This window comes from Tympanuchus pallidicinctus, unplaced genomic scaffold, assembly GCF_026119805.1.
Source record: "Tympanuchus pallidicinctus isolate F22 unplaced genomic scaffold, pur_lepc_1.0 scaffold5, whole genome shotgun sequence".
Taxonomy (NCBI): Eukaryota; Metazoa; Chordata; class Aves; order Galliformes; family Phasianidae; genus Tympanuchus; species Tympanuchus pallidicinctus.
Window position 1 is genome coordinate 35,825,295 of NW_026294769.1, and position 17,379 is coordinate 35,842,673.

General features: G+C 49.6%; 3 protein-coding genes across 8 annotated transcripts in view; 1 reads left to right on the forward strand and 2 right to left on the reverse strand.

Moving 5' to 3' along the window:
- The window catches only part of SPIDR (scaffold protein involved in DNA repair), a 197,922-nt gene extending 192,071 nt beyond the window's left edge, over positions 1 to 5,851 (forward strand). For 4 of the 5 annotated variants that reach the window (XM_052704560.1, XM_052704563.1, XM_052704564.1 and 1 more), the window contains 4 exons: positions 1,026 to 1,119; positions 2,603 to 2,717; positions 3,220 to 3,273; positions 5,612 to 5,851. In XM_052704560.1, coding sequence (XP_052560520.1) covers positions 1,026 to 1,119; positions 2,603 to 2,717; positions 3,220 to 3,273; positions 5,612 to 5,752 — 404 coding nt within the window. In that variant the 3' untranslated portion in view covers positions 5,753 to 5,851. The remainder of the gene's footprint in view (positions 1 to 1,025; positions 1,120 to 2,602; positions 2,718 to 3,219; positions 3,274 to 5,611) is intronic. The other variant, XM_052704565.1, reaches the window with a different exon arrangement.
- A 631-nt stretch (positions 5,852 to 6,482) lies between these two features.
- CEBPD (CCAAT enhancer binding protein delta) lies at positions 6,483 to 8,040 on the reverse strand. The gene has a single exon (XM_052704568.1). It carries the CDS (start codon positions 7,850 to 7,852, stop codon positions 6,854 to 6,856), a length of 999 nt encoding a protein of 332 aa, XP_052560528.1. The 5' UTR covers positions 7,853 to 8,040; the 3' UTR covers positions 6,483 to 6,853.
- Positions 8,041 to 11,870: 3,830 nt separating this feature from the next.
- PRKDC (protein kinase, DNA-activated, catalytic subunit) overlaps positions 11,871 to 17,379 on the reverse strand; it is an 82,622-nt gene continuing 77,113 nt past the window's right edge. For both annotated transcript variants that reach the window (XM_052704559.1, XM_052704558.1), the window contains exons 81-86: positions 17,014 to 17,103; positions 15,676 to 15,747; positions 15,389 to 15,590; positions 14,728 to 14,916; positions 14,015 to 14,154; positions 11,871 to 13,035 (exon numbers count right to left, since the gene is read on the reverse strand). In XM_052704559.1, coding sequence (XP_052560519.1) covers positions 12,831 to 13,035; positions 14,015 to 14,154; positions 14,728 to 14,916; positions 15,389 to 15,590; positions 15,676 to 15,747; positions 17,014 to 17,103 — 898 coding nt within the window. In that variant the 3' untranslated portion in view covers positions 11,871 to 12,830. The remainder of the gene's footprint in view (positions 13,036 to 14,014; positions 14,155 to 14,727; positions 14,917 to 15,388; positions 15,591 to 15,675; positions 15,748 to 17,013; positions 17,104 to 17,379) is intronic.

A 17,379-nucleotide genomic window follows, 5' to 3' on the forward strand; every position in this document is an offset into this window, starting at 1 on the left:
TAAAAAGCCAATCTCCCAATTTGAAATGTGTAGAGAGAAACAGATCTGTCAGAAAAGGGGATTTAAAAAAAAAAAAAAAAAAAAAAAAGGTTGTTACAAAAAAGGAAAAAAACTCAGCAAAATAATCAGTTTTTTCTTTTCCATTAGCAAGAGAGCAAGCCCGTGCTGTGGCAGGAATTGTCTATCTTGCAAATGCTGATAGAAACCCACAGTGCATCACAATTTTTTTCCTGCTACAGTCCAAGAAGTTAAATATAAGAAAAGAAAAAAAAAAAAGAAAAGTGTAATCCATGTTATTTTGTTATATATACGGAAATCGGGTCATAAATGTTACATCTGAGAAGTTGCTTTCCTGATCTTCAGGCTTGCTGTCCTTTGAATTCCCAAAGGAAATGCGGGTTTGCTGTTTATGTATCATTTCGTCCCTTCTGACAGCCCTTGTCTCAGGAGAGTCTGGAACACAAGAGATTAACAACCTGTTTTACAGACGGTGCAAATGCTCCCTGGTCTCCAGGGGCTTATTTCATTGAATCTATTATGCAACTGTGAGATTCTGTTTCAAAAAGAGCTGGAATTTTTAGTCTGTGCACCTTTTGCAAGTAGACTGAGGGCTTATTTTACTGTAGTTTTGGTCTTTCCGCTGTTCCACCATGTTTAGTTTGAAATGCTTATAAGAATTTTCTCCATAAACAGTGCTAATTATTTCAGCATATCATTACCATAAAGCATAATAAACTCTTTACTGCTTCTCATAAAACTCAGAATGTTTTTCTTGCCAAAACTCGCTAGGCCCTTTGTATTAGTCCAAAGTATCTTTGGCATTCCCTTCTTAAGCACACACTTCAATCTCTGGGTCAGATCTGATCTGTCTTAAATCAGCCTAGATGAAGAATAACTCTATTATTAATGGAGTTTAACTTGCATCATTGTTTTTGAAAATGGCCAAACTTGCTGTTCAGCCAGTAGTGTCTGTGTTTGCTAGCTTACATCTCTTATCTTGTAAATAAAAATACCATTTTCTGCAGGTACTGTTGTTGGAGTTAATGAGAGCACTGCTTTCTCCTGGCCTACATGTGACAGATGTGGCAATGGAAAGTTGGAACTGTATCCCCAGGACAGGTGAGAGTCAAGGTGCTCTGTAGAATTCCAGGTGTTCTGCAGATGTAGCCGTAACAGCAATAGGTGACGAAATAATTCCTGCAGGCACAGGCTGCACTTTGTTCCTTCCTAGAACTGAGACGTAGTATTTTTATTGCTGATGAACTGATAAAACCAGCAAGGTTAGATTAATTTATTAAGAAAGATACAAGTAGATATGAAATGGTTTGAATTTGTAGCTACCACAGTTTCCAAGCTAAGTTTTTGCTTATAAAGATTTCAAATCCTACTGCATTGTAGTGTTTCTTTTAATGAACGTGCCACATAGAATCATAGAATCATAGAATCACGAAGGTTGGAAAAATCACAGGCCTGATTTTAAGCTTCTTGAAAAGTATTTTTTTACCCAATATTGTTACCCTCTATGTCAGTAATTCACCACGGTTTTGTAGCAAGCTGTGGTCTTTGCTGTGATTTACATAAATGTGAAAGAGATGCCTTTCAGACCAATGAAATGTACAGCCTTTCTAAAGAGGAAATTGAATAATTTTGGATGTAGAGCTGTCACAAATGTGACCTGTTACCTTGTGAAAGGTTCAGCCTGCATCACACTGGCATTTTCTTGGGGAGTATCCCCTTCAGTTACTTAGCCAGCTTACTCTTGAGATACCTGGTGGGATAAAAGCATGAGGAGGTAAGAGAGTGCTGAGTGTAAAAAGAAGGAAAGGGGCTTCTCTGTATTGGGAAAACTTTAAAAAAGCAGAAGTAGTAAGGTGATTACAGTCCCCTTGAAATATATACCATTTTCCTAAATACAAGAGGTTTCATTGCATGTGCTCTGCTGTGAAAAACCTCTGGGGGGAAAAGATGAAAATAAAGCAAAAGTTGTCCTACATGCTACTGTCGTGCAAAAATCAAGGAGGTATCCATGTACTCATAGCAGTGTACTTCATGATCTTTTTTCTGTATTCTCAAGGACGCTTCTGCTTTGTTTGGAGAACAATGTGGCATCAACACTTATTTAAGACCATATTCCATTGAGTGCTTGTGCCTGTGCTTAATTTTGTGCATATGGCTTAAGTGCGTGCGTGCTGCAAATGTTGAGTGTCTGCTCAGTGAGGGTCCAAATCAACAAATCATTTAGGCCAACTCTATATTTTTCTCTTTTTTTTTGGCCATAACTTTTAGAAGGCTATGTGATTAATATTTTATTAAATGAGTCGAGTATAGATCACAGCCTCCCCGCATGTTGTATGAACATAAGAAAAGAAGATACTTTTGCTAGAAGAGTTTAGGTCCTCCATTAATGTTACTTATGTCCACCAACAGAAGAGCTCCATTTGCTGTTATCAGCTGAAGTTTTTAACAGGGCTCTTCAACTAGAAGCCTATCAGCAAAGTGGTTAGGAAATAAGTAAGCTGTTCTTTGTTTGTTTGTGTTTTGATTTAATGATTGATAACTTTTCCATTCTTTGTGTTTTTCCATCATTATTTGCACGCTTCAGTGGACTGCTGTATTGCAACCAGTGCTCTGAAGTTGTCATTTCACCCGTTTTGAAAATGCAGCTGGAAGTCTTCTTGAGTTGTCCATCCCAATCTCAAAGTACAGTCAAAGTGAAGGTATGACAAAAAATGAGCATCAGTGTATGAAGTGTATTGAGGCTAGATGTGTGGATACATGAGTACTGTAAATGGCAGTTTTATAAAAGCTCTTTTAGAAGAAAAAAGAAAAGATGTAAGAGTATCCCATAATTTAATCTAATGCTGGACTTGTGTGTCATTGCACAGAGAATCCAGGTCCCAGATCTTGATCAAGTAGCACCGTCATTGAGCTCAGCCTGAGGTACCCAAAAAAATAAAGCATCAGGTCCAGCAGAAGGGTTTTCTTGGGTTGGGCTCTTGGGAAGCTCCCCACAGCCTGCAAGGAACTTGTATTTTCACATTCCTATTCTAAGCATCTTTTGTGTCACCTCTCCCCTGCTTTTTTGCCTGGAGAAATAAAACTATGCTATAATGGAATAATTTATCTTTGTTTAATGTGACTGTTTTATCTGTAAACAGAATGTTTTCCAACGCCTGTAGTTTTTGTCATGATCAAAACATGTTCATTTCTTCTTTCCAGCTGCTACAAAGAACAATCTCTTCTCTCCTGATGTCTGCTGCCAATGTGGATGGGGTAGGTATAGTGGTTGTCGATGAGAGTTAAACTACGTAGAGTGGCAGAGTCCTGAAGATGCTGCGAGTCAAAAGGGAAGATATTTGAATCATAGAAATGGAAGGGATGCTGGAGGTTGGCTGGATGTGGCTTTGGGCATCCTGGTCTAGAGTTTGGCGACCCTGCCCATGGCAGGGGGGTTGAAACTAGGTGATCTTTATGGTCCTTTTCAACCCAGGCCATTTTATGATTCTGTGGTTGGTGTCTGACCTGCCCCTCACACTGGGCTATTGCCAACACATGGTCAGGTCAATCATGACTTCGTCTGGCAGGGTCTTGAAGACATCCAAAGATAGAGGTCCCACCACCTTTCCAGGCAGCTCTTCTCAGAACTGCACTGAAAGCAGTAGGAGATTTCGTTAGAAATATTTTTCCTCTTCTGTTCAGCCTGGTCCGAGTGGTTTGAAGTGTGTTAGTGTGCTCCTAGCACAAACCTCCCCTTTGGCAATTGCACCTTGCACCTGCTGATGCCCTGCTATTGCATCTCAGGGGTGCTGCAGGCAGGATGTGTAGACAGCTTTAGTTTAGATGTGGATGCACAGCTACTTGCAATAGCAGTGTCCAGACATTCAGAGCTACAGTGGGCAGTGCCAGGCTTTAGAGTCCACGGACAGTGAAGCTACAGTCTGAGCATTCTACCTTTCCTGGCTTCTGAACCCTATAAAAACAACCAAGGCACAAACACAAAATTACTGAGGGGCAGTAATGCTACAACGAATTGCAAAATGCATGCAAAGTAATACTTTGTAATTGGGATCTATATAAATGAAATACACGTAAGCCACCGGGATGCATGGGCTAAAGTGCAGCTTATGTAACCATGAAGTAGTTACTCCTTATTCTGGGCTATCAGAAGAACCCTGACATTTGGCACAGTGACCCAGATTTATCGCAGGTAAGTGAGGCACTGAGGGCAGGTGTGTGGCTGCCATTGGCTGCCAGCTGATCAGTAGAGAAGGAGCGGCACCTTCAGAAAGTGCTTAAGTCCTGGTAGGAGCTGGAGACCCCCTCTTCCCATTGCACGTGGAAGGGGGCAAGGGTCAGCTTGTCTTTTTGGTTAATCATCCTCGGTAAGTGTCTGCACTTAGGTGGTACCTATGGGGTTCACTTTGCTTCCCCACATTATACAGCGTTCTGGTAATCTGCAATTATGTGCCCCATGGTTTTAATGTGATTCTTGGACAATCCTTTAAGTATGAGGATTCTCTGAAATTGTGTATTACTTTCCTTATACCACAGGGTGTATGTTTCATTAAGAATACATTTCCAAACGACGCTAGCTCTTTAAATAGCTGCAAAGTCCTTAAAATTTTTCAGGATGTGTCTGGTTTTATTACAGGCTGACAGAATGTAACTTTTTCTATTTATTAGATTCAAACAACCTCTTCTTCATGTTTCGGTTGTTATAATGCTGGTATTTAGAATCACAGAATGGCCTGGGTTGAAAAGGACCACAATGATCACCTAGTTTCAACCCCCCTGCTATGTGCAGGGTCGCCAACCACCAGACCAGGCTGCCCAGAGCCACATCCAGCCTGGCCTTGAAACACAGCTTTGCTTTTTTTGTGGGTTTGGGTGTTATTTTTTGGTTTTTTTTTTTTTTTTTTTTTTTTTTCCTATCTATCTGAAGGGATGCTTTTTTTTTTTTTTTTCCCCATTAGCATTTCCATCTCAAAACTGGCTGCATTTTAAAAAGCAGCACTTCTCTGTACATTAACCACAAGAAGCACCACTTCGAGTGGCTGCTGGTAGTTTTTTAAATTATTATTTGTGCTGCTGAGGTACACGGGGGTGATGTTTTGCAGTCCCTTCCCTGGGCAATGGGGCTGGGCTCAGCCACTTCTGCCCCATGGCAACCCCGAGTGGGACCGGCACGGCCACCCGTGCCGCCGCACGGCGAGTCGGGCTGCGGGGCCGAACGGTACCTCGAACGGGTGCTGGATGTGGTTATCGCGTACGGCAAGGGCTGGTCTGATGCTGAGGTCATCGGTACGCAGCGTGTGAGGTCCCGCCGGTGCAGGAAGGCTGCGTAAAGGAAGCACCGGTGGGTTTAGCGAAAGAGGTGGGTTCAGCAAAATAGGTCAAACTTACTTCCCTCCCCCTCCCCCATTACTTTAAACGATTCATTTTTAAAAGCCCGGCGGGGAGGCAGCACTTTACACGACAATGAGATGTAATTAATTAGCAGAAACCCAAAGCGCTCGCTCCTTCCATCCGTTCTGAGCACTTTCCCTTACGCCCTGTGTCTGAGAGCCGCGCATCCGGGACGATCTCACTCTCCGCGCTTCTCTCCCCGCAGAGCTACGAGGCGAGCAGCGTGCTGGGCAAGGAGCTGGGCCCGCTGCCCTGCCTCCTGCTCGGCGCCGGCGGGCGGCCCGGCTGCTCGCGGCTGGAGGAGGTGGCGCTGCTGCCCGCGGGACCCGGCGGGGCGAGCGGCTGAACGGGAGCGCGGTAACGCGGGGGGGAGTCGAGAAGGGAGGCCGTCAAACGGGGGGGTGTACGGAGCGCACAGAGCTCTGCTCGGCCGCCCCGGCTCTTGTGCTGAGCCGTTTGTTGTTATGGCACGTCGAACGCCTTGTTCTGGAGTTCCGAACGGTTGGGACGTTTTGCATTCTGTTATGTCAACGGCCAACACGTTGCTGCCGCTTCTGCAATGAATGCCGCGGGGCAGCTCTGCCGGCGGGACCCACGGAAGCGGCTGGTTCCGAGCGGCGGTGTCGGTTACCGCCGGGCAATAAATGGCACTGAGACTTGACCAGCGCTTGTGTTGAGGTGTCCCGCATTCCGAGTCCGCGTGTTCGGGGGGTGCCGCGCGTCCCTGCGGCCGGCTAACATCGGAGCCCTGCCCTCTAGCTCGCCCGGGGGTGCCGATATGGGGTTCGGCCGTAAGAGCTCGGGCTGAGGGTGGGTTTCGTAAACGGCGAGAGCGAAGGGCAGGAGCCCCTCAGTGCGGCGGGCGGAGAGCGGCTCCGCGCGCACCCGCCAGAGCGGCGTCGCGCCGCTCGCCCCGCGCCCGTTCCCTCACCTGGCCCGGGCCGGAGGGCGGCCCCGCCCGCAGCGCAGCGCAGCTCTGCCGCCGGCACAGCCCCGGCCCGCGGCCCCGCCCCGCTCCCTCGCCCCGAGCGCCGCGCCCGCCCGCAGCCGTACGGCACAGACGAGAGCGGAGCGTCTTTAAAATACTCGTTCGGTTTTATTCTTAAGAAATGCTGTAAAAATCGATATAAAAGGTCATGCTCGGTCCTCGCCGTCCTACCGCCTAGCGCACACGGGTGTTCGGATCGTTAACAGATGTACCATAGCTGCATCGGTTCGAGTAACACGTAGAAAAGACAGGGACTACCGTTACAAAAATAACTTAAGGGAGCGAACGAAAAGACGCGTAGCTTCGGTTCCTTTCGCTTCTTCGCGGCGAAGGCCGCGGCCCCGCGCCCGGAGCGCCGCGCACCGCCGGGTGGGCCCGGCCCGGCACCTCCGCTCCGCTCCGCTCCGCGCGGCCCTGAGGTAAGAGACGCCCGCCCCGCGGGCCGGCCTCGCCGCGCCGCTACCGGCAGTCGGAGCCCGCCGAGCCGGGCTGCAGGAAGGAGGCGGCGGGCAGCTGCTTGAAGAAGTGCCGCAGGCCGCTCAAGTCCCGGGTGAGCTGCTCGATCTTCTTGTGCAGCTTCTCGTTCTCGGCCGAGAGCTCCAGCAGCTTCTGCTGCATCTCCTGGTTGCGCCGCTTGGCCTTGTCGCGGCTCTTGCGCACGGCGATGTTGTTGCGCTCGCGGCGCTGCCGGTACTCGGGGCTGAACCTGTCCACGCACTTCTTGGCGCCGCGCTCGCGGGCGCCGGGCGGCGGGGCCGGGCGGGCGGCGGAGGCGACGGCGGCGGCGGCGGGGCCGGGGGAGCGCGCGGGGCAGCCCGGCGGGGAGCAGCCGCCCGCCGGCTCCGGGGAGGTGGGCGGCGTGGGCTGCCCGCCCAGGTTCATGATGGTCTGCGCGCAGGTGGCGATCTGCGAGGGCAGCAGCGAGGACGAGAGCTCGGCGTCGCTCCACTCGGGCTCCTGCTTGAGGGCGCCGCGCGAGGAGGCGGCGGAGGAGGCGGAGGAGGGCGGCGGGGAGGAGGAGGAGGAGGCGGGGGCGGCGCGGGGCCCGGCGCCCGGCGGGGCGCTGCCGGCGGGGCCCGGCTCCCTGGCGGCGGGCGGCAGGTACTCGCCGTAGTCCCCGCCCCGCTCGGGCTTGTGGTTGCTGTTGAAGAGGTCGGCGAACAGCTCGTCGTTGCACAGCTCCAGGTTGGGCACGGCCGACATGGAGTCGATGTAGGAGCTGAAGTCGATGGCGCTCTCGTCCTCGTACATGGCCGGCGCGGCCGCGCTCAGCTCGGCCAGGTCCGCGCCGCCGCCGCCGCCCGCCGCCTCCTCGGCGCTCATGGCGCGGCCGCCCGGCTTGCAGGCGGGGCCCGGCCCGCCGCTGCCCACCTTGGCGTCGTAGAAGTTGGCGGGCTCGGGGCACCAGCTCCTATAGCATGCCGGCGAGTCCAGGCTGTAGAGGGCGGCGGCGCTCATGGGGGCTCGGGGCCGCGGGCACCACCCGCTGCTGCGCGCCGCTCGCGGCTCCACAGCTTCCGACGGGCGGAGGGGAGCGGGGCCGGGCTGCTGCCTGCTGCTGCGGAGCGCTACCGGGCTGCGGAGCGGCTCCGGACTGCTGTGCTGCGCTGTGCTGCGCTGTGCTGCGCCGGGCGCTGCTCCCCGCGGGCGCGTCTCGGGACCTGGCAGTGCAGGCGGCCGCTCGGTGCCTTCTTATACGGCGGCGGCCCCGCCTCCCGTCCCAGTGACGGGCGCGGGGTGTTCCCGGCACCCCCGGGGACCCGGAGGCGGGAGCGGGTGGGGTGCGAGGCCATGAAGGAGGAGGAGGAGGAGGGGGGAGGTGGCCGGGCTCGTCCCTGCCTCTCGGGTGTGCGTGTGTGCGCGGAGGGGTGGGAAAGGGCGAGGTGCTGCCGGCCCCTGTCCGCGCGGCTCCTCCCTTGGCACCTGCACGCCGCTTCCCTCGGGCACCGCAGAGCGATGCCACCTGGCGGCCCCGGGGGGACGGAGGGAGGCGGACATGCCGGGTCCCCGGTTCCTGCACCCTCCCTGCGTCGCCCCGTCTCACCGGGGCCGCGACGGCTCCGCTCGGCGCCGCTCCCAGCACCCCAGCGCCCTCCCGAGGCGCGAGGCGAGCGCTCGGACGCGGAGCCCTGCGGTGCGGCCGGCCGGCGCGGCTCCGAGGTGGGAAAGGGGCACGAGCTGCCAGGTTCGTGATGATAAAGACCGGCTTGCCCCGGGTGCCTTCGTTCCGGCGTTCCAGCAGGTGAGGAGCCCAGCTCAGGTGGTAGTTCTCAGTGCTTCCTCCTCACGGTGTGAAGCTCGGGGGCAACTAAGCAAGTAAGTAAAAAAGTGATACTATTTACCAAAGTAGGATTCAGGGATTCAAGGCAGGAATACAGCCACATTCTTCTGAAGTCTCAGAAGCTGTTTGCATAGAATTCTAGAGTCATTAAGGTTGGAAAAGACTTCTAAGACCGTCTGGTACAACTGCCAGCCCATCCCCTGAGTGCCACATCTCTGTGTTTGTTGAACACCTCCTGAGATGCTGACTCCACCACCTCCCTGGGCAGCCTCTGCCACTGCCTCACCACTCTTTCCGAGTATAGGTTTTTTTTTCCTCCTAATATCCCACCTGAACATCTTCTGGCATAATTTAAGGCCATTCCCTCTTGTTCTATTGCTGGTATCCTGGGAGAAGAGACTGATCCCCACCTCGCTACAGCCTCCTTGTAGGCGACTGTAGAGAGCAACAAGGTCTCCCCTGAGCTTTCTCCTCCCTAGGTTGATCGATCCCAGTTCTCTCAACTGCTCCCCATAAGACCTGCACTCCACAACTTTCAGCAGTTTTGTTGCATGAACAATTTCACAGGACCCCAAACTGGCTGAGGCTGGCAGTGCCCATCAGGCCCAACTCCCGTTCCATCAGGCACACCAGAGCAGGGGCCCAGGCCCACATCCAGGCAGCTGCTGAAGGTCTCTGAGCAGCAGAGCCCACACACAGCCTGTGGGCAGCCTGTGCCAGCGCTCCGTCACCTGCACAGCACAGAAGTGCTCCTGGTGCTCTGAGGGAACATCCTGTGTTCCAGGTTGCACCCACTGCCTCTCATCCTGACACTGGGAACCATTGTAAAGAGCCTGGCTTCATTGCTCCCTCCCTTCAGGTATTTATTAACACTGGTGAGATCCCTGGGAAATTCCTTCAGGCTAAACAGGCCTGGTTCTCTCAGCCTCTGCTCACAGGTGGCCCTGCGTTGTGTCCAGCCCACAGCCCAGGTCTCTCTTGTACTGAGGACCCAGACCTGAGCTCCATGCTCCAGCTGTGACCTCAGCTCACCCCTTGGCCTGCTGGCCATGCCGTCATCACACAGCCAGGACACCACCAGCTGCCTTGCTGCAGGGGCATGTTGCTGACTCATGTTCAGCTTTCACAGGCAGAGAAAAGACAAGAACTTGGATCACTCAAACTGCTGCGTACCTGAGGCACTAAGTCTCCTTGCCTGTGGTAAGTTTTACAGAGCATTAAAAAACGTTATGAGCACCTGAATTTCTGTAAAAGCTGGTCATGGTTGAGCATAGAAGGCAAAAAGAAACAAGGAAACTCTCTACGAGTTTTCCGGAGAGAATAGACACACTTCTCTCTGCAGTGCCAGCTGTGACTCCCAGGAACCTGAGGAATGGGAGCGTAACAGCAAAGCTAAATGTGGGGACAGCCCACAGGTAAGGCAAGGAACTGGGGCAAGGCTTCAGCCTTGCTTCAATCCTCCCCATTCTCTCAGAGCTCTCCTGCCCAGGCAGAAGTACGGCACTGTGCCAGAGGGGCTGATAGCAGCAGAGCTTTGGAGGCCTTGCCTGGCCCAGTGACAGAGCAGCCTCCAGGGGAATCCTGGTTCGTGGGCTGGGAAAAGCAGCTGTAGAGCAGGGTGATGGGATGAATTGAAATAGGAAATACCTGAGCGTGACATGCAGCATGCCTAAATTTCTTTGTCATTAAGAAATGAATCTGGAGGCTGGAGCTGGTTTTCCTCTACATTGAGCAGTCAGATGACATTTAATTAGAGGGAAATTATAAGATTGACAGGGGTGTCAGCAGTGAGCTTAAAGGGAGCACTACTCTGTACACTGACAGAAGCCTACTGAGAGTGTAAGCTGATGTGCTGCATCGCTTTTCAGACCCAACTGATGCGCTTCCAGCTACAGCCCACATCTGCCTGTTTAATCGAGGAAGGAAATGCCCTTCTGCGCTTGTGGACAGCTGCGAGGTTGTGCTGTGCATCACAAGACCTATAGCACTCCTTGCCTTTGAGCCCTGCATCGTTTCGCTCTTTTCTGGAACCAGAACAAAACCGCCCTGTGAAGCGCAGTGCCCGGCCGCCTGAGGTTTTCCTTAGGTCAGTGCTTTCCTTGCTCCTTCATAGATTAGCTTCAGTCTTCCCTTTAACTTCTGTATTTTATTTAAAGCATTCAGAAATGAGGACTGTGGCTGACAACTGCTATTTACATATGTTGGAGGTTAGTTTCAGGCTCGTATAGCTGCAGAGAAAGCCTGCTCATTTACTACTCATTAGGGTAATTGCACTGGCTTTGCATGGGAAGTGCTTATGAGAAGGCAGCGGTTTTATGCAGACTTTGTTCCACGACTGCTTCGTGAGGCTGACAAACACATTGCTAATAGGACTGAGGTAGCTGGAGCTTCAAATTACAACACTTAGTTTAGGGCCAGAACCAATTTTATAACTACTTTGATGGTTTTTATAACTGCTGTAGGCATCTCCCAAAGGCTGTCAAGGCCCGTGGTGTCAGGGCTACTTGCACCACATTCCTGCTTAGGTCCAGCCCAGGAGGAGACCTGCCAAGCAGAGACATCCAGTGCTGCTGCAGGTATCAAAAGTCACAGCGAGAAGAGCCTCGTTAAATTGTAAAGCTAAACTTTGTCCTCTATGGTACAGGTCAAAGTACCTTGTATATATCAGAGGTATGTGCCAAAAGTGCCATTTAACACCTCCTACAGGCAGCCACTTCATCACTAAATATCTCCTCACCTTTTCATGTTGCTTTTTATTGGGCTTTAACTTTCTTACATTTGTAGACTGACAACTTTAGACCCGAGCGTCAGTCACAGTGCCACCTGCTTTATAGCTGCCCCTGAGAACACACACACACAGACTGCAGTGCACACTTGTGGAAAAAAACCTGCCCTCTAACCTCTACCTGCACCTATGGGTAATTTCTGATGTTTTCAGCCAAGTGCCCTCAACTAACTTAAAAAGTGGGCAGTGCATCTGAAGACTTATTTTTCATTTTTGACTAAGTGAGGTCTTTTTTGTAATATGAAACAAGGTAACAAACAGCTCTTTCTGCACCACCGCCAGTTCCCTTCCCCAGCCATCAGGACTCTGCCTGCAGCCTCCCCCTACCCACCTCCTTTAGCCAGGCCAGGCTCTGCCCCCCATGTGCAGTGCATTGGGGTACAGAGGCAGGAAGGAATGCTCCAGAGCAGTGAAAGGGCAAAGACTCACTTTTATTACATCTTTTATGATAATTATTAAAAACATCAATGGAAGTTATCTTCTGTGCTGAACTCTGGGTAACAAATAACCACAATGTTTTAAGAGAACTACCTTGCCCCCTTGTCACCTGTGCTGTACCTGCCACCAAGGTTACCGAGAGCAGCCAGCAAGAAGAGCCAAACCTCGCACAGTTCCTCAGCTTTGTCACATGCAAATACCAAAGTGCAACAGCTATTAGTTCACTGCGCAGCAGCTCTCTGCTGTGCTGTCAGTGCCTCCTTTTGGCTTTGGCTTTCCAAAGTTAATTTGGTATTAATAAAAAAATGAGGACTGCAGACCTCTATAAAGTACAGAGGTCACAGGCCAAAATGTCTAAATGTTAAAAACCAAACTGCTGTAACAAACTGGTGCTATCACTGCTTTCTCATCACCCAGAAATGAAACAGCCATCCAGATACTTCAGGTGTTCTCTAGTATTAAAAGATATTTTCTGTTTAGTTATACTACGTGCTTTACAGTTTCTATTGACAGAAAAACTTTCCCATTTTAATTACAAATAATGTGTCTGCAGAATGGTTTCCAGCAAGATCTTTGGGAAGAAAAACAAAAACAAACAAAGCACGCACTTTCACTGAAAGGATGGCTGCAAACGTAGAGGGTGTGAATTCCTGCTCTGGTCTGCATGCCTGGAGCACCTTCCAGACTGCCCCTCAAGCTCTGAAGCCTCACCAGTTTTTCCCACACTGATGTTAACATGAGGCCAATACAGCTGTTTGGTTACAGAACCATGTAAACAAATCACTGTTTGAGTACAAGAACATTTCCTGCATTAGTCAAGTTAACTGACGATGATAAAAATGGCTTTTCGCTCCTTGGCCTTAGAATCCGGACTGGCTGCAGCTGTGTGTGAGGGTTCCTCCCCTCATCAGAGTGGACTTTCAAGAGCAGCCTCACATCCAAGGTTCCCATCCTTCCCACACCCTGCCGAGGACATTGGGGTCCGTCGCTTGGTCTATCAGGCACCGCACCTGGCTCTCCTCAGACAGTCCATCCTCTGGCTCTTTGGCTCTGATATTGTGGTCAGTGCTGCCACGAGCAACAGCTGCAAAGTCATTGTAAAAAGGTGACTTCTCATAGCCCAGGTGCAGCTCATCACTGAAATTGAGAACACAAGAATAAGTTCTTAAAAGGAATAAATAACAGGTAGGGTTTTTATCTTGGACACCATCACCATTTGCGCAGCTTTATTTTTCAAGGTGAGGAGCTCAATAGCTCCTTTGACAGCACCTTGGGCAGTCAAAGGTTGGTGATTTTTGATGTCCTCCATTAGTAATTACCATGTATATTTCAATTTGGGAAAAAATCTCTTAACTGAAAGGAGGACACAGCAGTTCCCATCCACAGTTATCTCCCCACTTGTTCCACTCATCTCTGCCTACAGGGAGTATTTTGTTGCCTTTTCCAGTACAGCTCTGACAGCAAGAGTCTCCTGAGCACTTTTTAGAAATGTTAAGGTTTTAAAACAAGTTTGCTTTCATTACATTCTTTCTTTTTTGGAATAACCCAGAATGTCTTTTTAAAAGAGGATGGAAGGGATTAATTGTACTTTAACTGAGCCTGAAAGACATTCTAGTTTGAGCCAGACCTGACCAGACTGACAGAAATGACCTGAGAACGCCATCACATTCATATTTGATGTTTTTGGAAAGCAGTGTGCTTCCATGCCTCCTGTACAGCTGGATCAGGTTCTGCTTCAAGCAACTACCCAGCAGAAGCACACTGGGTTTTAAATACTACCCCAAGTCTAAAAGCTGTGTAGATGAATACAAAGAACAGCAATCTGACAAGTGAGAAATTGAGCAAGCTTACAGAGTGGGAATGTGTGCTGCCAGAACAGTAAAACTGCTCAGGAAGCCTGAGCTGGAGCAAGAGCACTCGGGGAGACGTTCTGGCTGGCAGTGTGTCAAGAGAGCTCGACGTGGAACCGAACGGCTCTGACAGAAGGGTGGGTGAAATTCTGCCCTGTCTGCCTCTCCTCTTTCCTAACTGCCATTCTGTCTGAAGGGAGCGAAGTCTGACCCAGGAGCGTGCCAAAGCTCTTAGTGGAGCAGTCTGAAATAGGAGAGCATCTTACCAAGTGATTCGTGCAGGATTGGCACCCGTAAGTTTCCTTTTGACATAGCTGATTTTTTGCAAAGGGTACCAGTTCACTTCAGCGGTGTTTATCTCCTTAATCCACGTGCCTCCTTTTTTCAGCTGCCTTTGTTCAAAGTTCTAAAGAGAAAACAGTTTTGCTCTATTTATCGTACATAAAAAGACCTTTAAGGTGCCACATCACACCAAGTCATGGCAGCAGCTCCTCATTGCAGCTGCAGTAGAGGGCAAAACACTGAGATGGTATCTGGATTGCCTATGATTTACACTTTAATTTACAAGTGGACCTGAATACAACTTGTTTCAGATTCTTTTCCCTGTAATTATTAGATAAATACAGTGTTGTTGTATAAGTTCTGCACTGATTAGATGAAAGCTGAAAATATTTATACTGCCGCCATAAGCAATGTGACATGATCAAAAGATAGTGACATTTTTAGGGTTATTGTGCAGACAAAGATCAACATGCTGACAGCACAGACATGGACAACTCTTCTTTGTCCATCATCATCGTACTTACAGAATGCTGCCATTTTAGATGAAGTCCAATTTCTCTATAAGCTCAGTATAACAAAGAAAGAAAAGAAGCACTGAGTCAAAGCAGCAGGAAATGCCTCCTTATGGATCAGTGCTGTTCTTACTACAGTTTAAGAGTTCTTACGTGAAGAAAACTGAAAGAAAAAAGCCCCTCACCTTCCAGTCCAGGGAAGGCTCTTTTACAAACACATCCATTGTGCTGATGAGGAGCTCGGGATCCGCACGGTATGCTCTCAGGGCATGCACCATCACACCGTAAATGAGGCCCCACTCCTTCACTGGCATCATCAGATTCACAAATTGGCGCGTCAGGCGGAAAGGCATCAGCTCTGGCACGGGCAGAAACTGACCGATGGGAAGGACAGCCAAAAGAAAGCACGAATTAGAAAACAAAAAGTAAGAAACCCTGTGACAGAAGGGTTACAAGCTTGTTGTTTCTTTTTTTCCTTCTTTTCCGGCCTTGAAACCTCCTTTGTCACTGAAGTGAAATCGTGCAGCTTAGTGGAACAGAGCCACACCGTGCCATCGCAGCTCTGCCTGTGAGCACCCCGTGGCAGTGGCTGAAAGCACACGGTAAAACAATACCACTGTATGGACTGACAGTCTATTTCTTCACACCCTCTCCCCTCCACGTGAAACTCTATAGCTCCCTGTTTCCCTGAGAGTGCCTGGAAACAGGTTTTATTCTATTAGCTAGAAATAAAGGTTATTTTGCATCACAACGGTGGCCAAATCGGAAGCCCCAGATTGAAGTACAGAGAACACGTTTGTAATTGCACGTGCAAAAGCTGTAACAAACAAGTTACACAACAAATACCTGCGTGGCTGAGCCAAACGCGTGCCCAAAGTCTATTCCCACCATGCCTCCCGTCTCCTTGTTAATCATGAAGTTGGACAGGTGCCTGTCTCCAATTCCGAGTATCCAGTGACTGATGCACATCAGTGCGTGCGAGCTGGCAAAGTGGGACCGCAGAGCCAGGAAAGCTTCAGGAGATGTGCTCATCTTCACAAAGGCTCTCCTGGGCAGAACAGAAGTCACTTGTTGCATGCAGATAAGCCATCAGCTTCTGTTTCCCAACAAGCAGTCATTAAAGGCATACTCACCGCAGCAGATCTTCTGGAACACTGTTCTCCCTGCTCTTGAAGGCAGTAACTGTTTCCGTGCGGTTTGCATTTCTGCAAATTGACCAAAGAATGTCAGCCACCGAAATAACAGCCAGGGAATGTATGTGACTACATTTGTGTGCTTATTTCCATCAGTAAGCAATATAACAACTCACACACAGAGCTCACCCAAAATATTCTATCTGCTATTACAGAATCACAGAATTGTAGGGGTGGGAAGGGACCTCCAGAGATCAAAATTATTAAAATAAATCCTCATCCCTTTTTCCAAACAGTTATTTCTGAGATGAAAATTTCTGACTATGAAGCAGTGTGTAGCTCGGCCTGCTTTCCCCTACATTAGGTAGATGGGTTAAGATTTAATGGAGCAATACAATCTTTCTGGTTGGATAACCTGTTCCATGCAGAGTAGCTAGGCCCTAAGTGGAACTTCTCAGCAATGTGCAGTGGTCACATTTACACCAGAAAATAGTGCCACAGAAGGGGAGACAAAACAGCTGGTGTCGAGGACACTCATGCCACACATCTGGGGGACGGAGGGTGACTGCTTTGGGCCAGCTCAGGTCCACTGCTACAAGCAGAGTGCTTGCAGGCAGCTGAAGGCACTGGGGCAGACTTCCAGCTGAGTTTCATTGGAAAGCAGCAACACGCTGGCTTGCATCGCTGAGCTGTCCCTGAGTACATGAGGTAAGCAGCGGTAACCGGGAACGTACTCCAAAAGCACATTCCTGATCTGAATGAAAATGTTAATGTAGACACACTCAGACAAATGAGTCAAAGCTCTCCCCAAAGAAGTAAGAAGCTTCTGTTTAAGCATCACCTGTTTAAGAAGGTTATGAGCGCATCAAAATGCTCCACGGGGAACCTTTCCTTCCCCAGCACAGTATGAGACTTGAGCAGGTGCAGAAGTTCCTTTGAGAGGATGCTCACATCACATATTCTGAACTTATTAGTGAATCATAGTGGCATTCTCTGCCCAACTTCAGCAGGTGCTCTGGCTCTCAGGCAGCCTACCTGAGACCATAATCAGGAATAAGATACCCAGAAAAGACAGCTGAAGAAGAACATCTGCTTCTAGACACTGTCCTAAAGAGGTGAGCAAACTTGTGGAAGCATTCCTGTACTCTACTAGCATTTTATTAGCACTAAAGCCCTCCTGCAGAACATCTCATGTTAGGCAAAGCAGTCTAACACACGAGCAAAAAATAGGTCTAGGCAGCATACTATAAAAGTAGATTACTTTTTCCTGGCTGTCCTACAATTGTATGTATGTGTGCATGGTCTGTATACTTTACATGCAGTTGTCCTAAAACTTACTTGTACATAGCAGAGTATCGAGATAAGCCTTGTGCCTTCCCACCCATTTTGGACAGCCAGTCATTATAGGCAGCACGAGGTCCTTTTCGGCTGTGGACATAGGAAGGAAAAAAAGCAAAAATGATAAGGTTGATTTCTCTGCATTATCTTACCAATTCTGTACCTGAATATCTGCAGATTGAGCATGTACTGTTACAAGCCAGGGGATATAGCATGGGAGCTGTAACCTGTATTAATTCTATCCTTGCTATGAAAATGATGCATATGCAGTCAGTGCACGTGTTGATCCATCCATCTCCTTCCCCACAGGTTCTGCATGCATTTCAGTCATATTTAATGGAAGATTAGGCATTAATGTCTCAAAGA

What these genes read in the sequence shown, in the direction of transcription:
- CEBPD (XM_052704568.1), bottom strand. Translation starts at nt 7,852, where the DNA reads ATGAGCGCCGCCGCCCTCTACAGCCTGGACTCGCCGGCATGCTATAGG.